The sequence below is a fragment of the Chanos chanos genome, chromosome 7, assembly GCF_902362185.1.
Source record: "Chanos chanos chromosome 7, fChaCha1.1, whole genome shotgun sequence".
Taxonomy (NCBI): Eukaryota; Metazoa; Chordata; class Actinopteri; order Gonorynchiformes; family Chanidae; genus Chanos; species Chanos chanos.
This window is the reverse complement of record NC_044501.1, coordinates 3,944,159-3,949,158: the sequence shown is the minus strand read 5'-3', so window position 1 is coordinate 3,949,158 and position 5,000 is coordinate 3,944,159. Positions and strand designations below refer to the sequence as shown.

The 5,000-nt window shown below is 43.2% G+C and overlaps 1 protein-coding gene across 1 annotated transcript in view; it reads left to right on the top strand.

The window, feature by feature from the left end:
• Nucleotides 1-5,000, top strand: part of epn3b (epsin 3b) — a 14,839-nt gene that overhangs the window by 801 nt on the left and 9,038 nt on the right. The window contains exon 2 of the mRNA XM_030780827.1: nucleotides 2,139-2,520. Coding sequence (XP_030636687.1) covers nucleotides 2,139-2,520 — 382 coding nt within the window. The remainder of the gene's footprint in view (nucleotides 1-2,138; nucleotides 2,521-5,000) is intronic.

The following is a 5,000-nucleotide window of genomic DNA, read 5'->3' as shown; positions in this document are numbered from 1 at the left end:
TTTACAGTTCTGTTGCTACATGTTCCTGAGGTGTGTTACAGTAGTGTTACGCGTTCCTGCAGTGTATTACAGTAGTTTTACGCGTTCCTGCAGTGTATTACAGTAGTGTTACGCGTTCCTGCAGTGTGTTACAGTAGTGTTACGCGTTCCTGCAGTGTGTTACAGTAGTGTTACGCGTTCCTGCAGTGTGTTACAGTAGTGTTACGTGTTCCTGCAGTGTGTTACAGTAGTGTTACGTGTTCCTGCGGTGTGTTACAGTAGTGTTACATGTTCCTGAGGTGTGTTACAGTAGTGTTACATGTTCCTGAAGTGTGTTACAGCAGTGCTGTGACAGGCTCACAAGGTTCATTAAAGTAATATTCTGACATGGTACATGCAGTACATTATACATGCATTACAGCACTAATTGTGTTTCCAGAGAGCATTTTAGGCAGGTCTGATCAATGGTCTGAACTGGCTGATGATTTCAAGAATTGTGTAATAACACACGCACGCGCACACACACACACACACACACACACACACACACGTACACACACTCACCTAGACGTACAAATACACACATATACAACACATTTCTAAAATATCATTGCATTGTTATGACAATTTTATATAACATAAAAAAAAACTCACATTAGATTTTCCTGAGAGTTGGAGAAAACTGACTTTACCATCCTAAACTCCACCTCGACACTGGCAGCCATGAGCTATTTGTTCAAAGCTTTTTGTAAACATTTTAACAGTCTAATTTGCTACAAACATGTTACATAATGAGCTACCCATAACACAGTGTGCTGGAGGGGGAGGGCCCGCTAGTATTCCAGGTCAGACAGAATGAGGTGCTGATTGGCTGGATTGTTTAAGGTAATTAAATACAGATCGGAGGGGGGTTAGTGGGGGGGGGGGGGGGGGGGGGGGGGGGGGGGGGGTTGCTTGTGGTCTCCATGGTGAAAGCTGTCCTGGAGACAGGTTCTGAATTGATTAGCTTCAACCTAAAACCTTTCTCTAGCTGTTTATCAGCTGCGTTACCAAAAGCCTCTGTGTTAATCCCGAGGATAAAAAAAAAATTCCTAATAATGTCAGTCAAACTCAGAGGGCAAAACTTCTGCTCTGTTTGTTGTGTTTGTGTGTAACAGCAGAAACAACACTATTTGGGGGTTTTCTCCACTGTTGAAATTAGTGTAATAACAAAATATCATGTGTAAATAATGTGTCTATTTTTTTTTTCTAAATATGTATGAATAACATGTACATGTCATATGTAATTGAAATAATATGTGTGTGTGTGTGTGTGTGTGTGTGTGTGTTTGTGTGTGTGTGTATATATATATATATATAGATAGATAGATATAGATATAGATATAGATATAGATATATACAGGTTGAGTATCCCTTATCCAAAATGCCTGAGACCAGGTTATGTGGTATAGCCTGCTACACACCCAGGTTATGTGGTATAGCCTGCTACACACCCAGGTTATGTGGTATAGCCTGCTACACACCCAGGTTATGTAGTATAGCCTGCTACACACCTAGGCTACAAACCTCTGTTTGGCTCCAAGGCTAGCACACTCTAAAATAACGATAAAAAGCACAGTAAATGCGAAAACCAATAACACAGCTGTTTATGATCATTATTAAGTGTTATGTACAGTACATAACTGTATGTGCTGTACTTTTATATGACTGGCAGTGCAGTGGATTCGTTTACACCAGCATCACCACAAACACGTGAGTAATGCGTTTTGCATGCGTTGCACTACGACATTATCACTGTTAACCGTAGGGGTGTCTGCAGCCCCTTTTTTTGACATTTTCAACAATATCTTTGTACCACGGAGCAGAGAATAAGCAAAAGAAACACAGTGGATAATGCACTGAGTTGTGGCATTGATGATGGCTGGTAACAAACTGAAGCCAACAGAGCGTCAGAGCCCCACACGGGCATGTGAGGTCAGGTGTAGAATTTTCCACTCGCGGCGTCATGTCGGCGCTGCGAAACGTTTCAGATTTTGGAGCATTTCGGATTTTCGGATTAGGGATACTCAACCTGTGTGTATATGTGTACACACTGTGTGTGTGTGTGTGTATATATGTCTGTGTGTCTAAAGGACTTTGTGCATGTGTGTTCACCACAGGCCTTGACTCTGTTGGATTACTTGGCTAAGACAGGCTCAGAGCGTGTGGCCCAGCAGTGCCGAGAGAACGCCTTCACCATCCAGACGCTCAGAGACTTCCAGTACGTGGACCGAGACGGGCGGGACCAGGGCGTGAACGTGAGGGAGAAGGCCAAGCAGCTGGTGGCCCTGCTGAGGGACGAGGAGAGGCTCAGACAGGAGAGGGCGCAGGCCCTCAAAACCAAAGAGCGGATGGCGGGAGGGGGAGGGGGAGGGGGCGGGGCCGGGGGAATGGGGGCGTTGCCCCCGGCGTTTCCCGGGCGACGCACAAGCCAGCCCAGCATGGCGGCTCTGTACGGAGAAGAGTTCAGTCGCTCCCGGGGGTCACCTTCCTCCTTCAACTGTAAGTACGAGGAGAAGACTTTTCTCGTCTTTTCGTACCTCTCTCCTCCTTTTCCACGTCTCCATTGCTTTTTCCCTCCACCTCACTTCTCCACCTCTTTCTTGTTTTTGTTATATCTTTGGCCTGCTCTTCGTGACATCTGTTCACAAGTGAAAGACACGGCGGTTGTGAAATGTATTCAAAACAACGAGAGTGGAAAAATGAATTGAACTTGCGAAGCGTGCAAGTCAAAAAGACGAGAGCGTTATGGACTTGTCTCCTCATGACATTAACAATTCATTTACTTTCTCCTTCTCTCTCTGAGGATTTTCTCGCTCCTGCTTTCGTCTTGGTTTATTCTCTCACTGTACACCCGTCCTTTTTTCACTCGTGTCCTGACAAACTGATGAAAAATTCACTTTTAATATACATTTCTCTCATAGTATGCATCCATCATATATATATATTTATATTAACAAAATAACTAAGGGAAACTTGTATTCTCACAAATGAAAGAAAAATTCCTTCCCTGTAACCACCTAATGAGCAACTATAATCTTTTAAAGGCAATTCAGAGATATATGTCATGTGACACCACAGGACAGTATAGTCACACGACAGGACATTTACAATGTTGTGGTCATTTTGAGGCCCTTGTTCCTAGTAGTTAGTCCTCCCTCTGTGGGTAACTAGACACATGTGCTGTTTTCTATGTCATTACATACATTGTTCATTCAAACTGTTTTACATTCACAATGTAGATGAGTCACACTACAAGACAAAAGAAAATGGAAACATCAGTGGTTCACCTGAAAGAACAAAACTGACACATTAATAGGATATAAAGACGTGGATATGATCTTCACGTCCACTTGTCAAATGTCTGACAGACCTCCTGGTGGTGGTCTGATTGAAAAGACCCCGTGGCTGTCTGTGGAATCCCTCATTTATGAAATCGATGTTTTGCATCTCACCGCAGGACCGGATTTTGATTGAAAAATACAGTGCACTGTGGTCAGTTTCTTATATATTCAGTGATATCAAAGAGCATCGTTAAGCAAAGCAGAGCCCTGTATAAACATGCCAAGGGGCTGTTTAATGCAGTTTTAAGCAGCCATGTTTATTTAACTGTTTACATTTCCCGCATGATGGATGTTACACTCACACTGCAGGACAGTTTGCATGTTTAGACTGAAAAAGTAAGATGTTGGCATATTTTTCCTGAAAGTAAAGCATCTGGAAAAGCTCACCCACCATCCTTGATTATTAACTGAACTTTTGAGGGAGCGAAAATACATTTTAACTTGTATTTTCAGTTGATTCCGGTAAAATGTAATCATATCATGTCATTACAGAATGCATCATGTAAACTGAAATATACAAACAGTTCTAAATTGAACAAATAAACAAGTAAGCAAAAAAAGCAGCCCTAGTCAGCCCTATGGTTATATGAAAAAAAAATAGTGAACATGTTCACACACACACACACACACACACACACACATGTGTGCACACATGTGCACACACACACATGTGCACACACACACACACACACACACACACACACACACACACACACACACACACACACATTCAGTATTTGCAAACAAAGTAAACATAATTGCCTGTCATTTTAATTGCAAATAAGCAGTCAGCTATTCGCACACTCATAAATATGTATAGAGTTCTCCACGTGGAACGATCAATTAAATAGATTGCCTTCATAAGTAAACAGGAGCGCAAGAGCAGCTAATATTGACGCTGCTGTGTACCGCCCAGTCATCCGTCTGTCTCTGTCCCTGTTCAGTCGTCTGTCTGTCTCTGTCCCTGTCCAGTTATCTGTCTGTCTCTGTCCCTGTTCAGTTATCTGTCTGTCTCTGTCCCTGTTCAGTCGTCTGTCTGTCTCTGTTCCTGTTCAGTTATCTGTCTGTCTCTGTTCCTGTCCAGTTATCTGTCTGTCTCTGTTCCTGTCCAGTTATCTGTCCGTCTCTGTCCCTGTTCAGTTATCTGTCTGTCTCTGTCCCTGTTCAGTCATCTGTCTGTCTGTTCCTGTTCAGTTATCTGTCTGTTCCTGTCCCTGTTCAGTCGTCTGTCTGTCTCTGTTCCTGTCCAGTTATCTGTCTGTCTCTGTCCCTGTCCAGTTATCTGTCTGTCTCTGTCCCTGTTCAGTCGTCTGTCTGTCTGTTGGTGTTCAGTTATCTGTCTGTGTCTGTTCCTGTCCAGTTATCTGTCTGTCTCTGTCCCTGTTCAGTTATCTGTCTGTCTCTGTTCCTGTCCAGTTATCTGTCTGTCTCTGTTCCTGTCCAGTTTTCTGTCTGTCTCTGTCCCTGTCCAGTTATCTGTTTGTCTCTGTCCCTTTTCAGTTATCTGTCTCTGTCTCTGTATCTGTTCAGTTATCTGTCTCTGTCTCTGTTCCTGTCCAGTTATCTGTCTGTCTCTGTATCTGTTCAGTTATCTGTCTGTCTGTTGGTGTTCAGTTATCTGTCTGTCTCTGTCTCTGT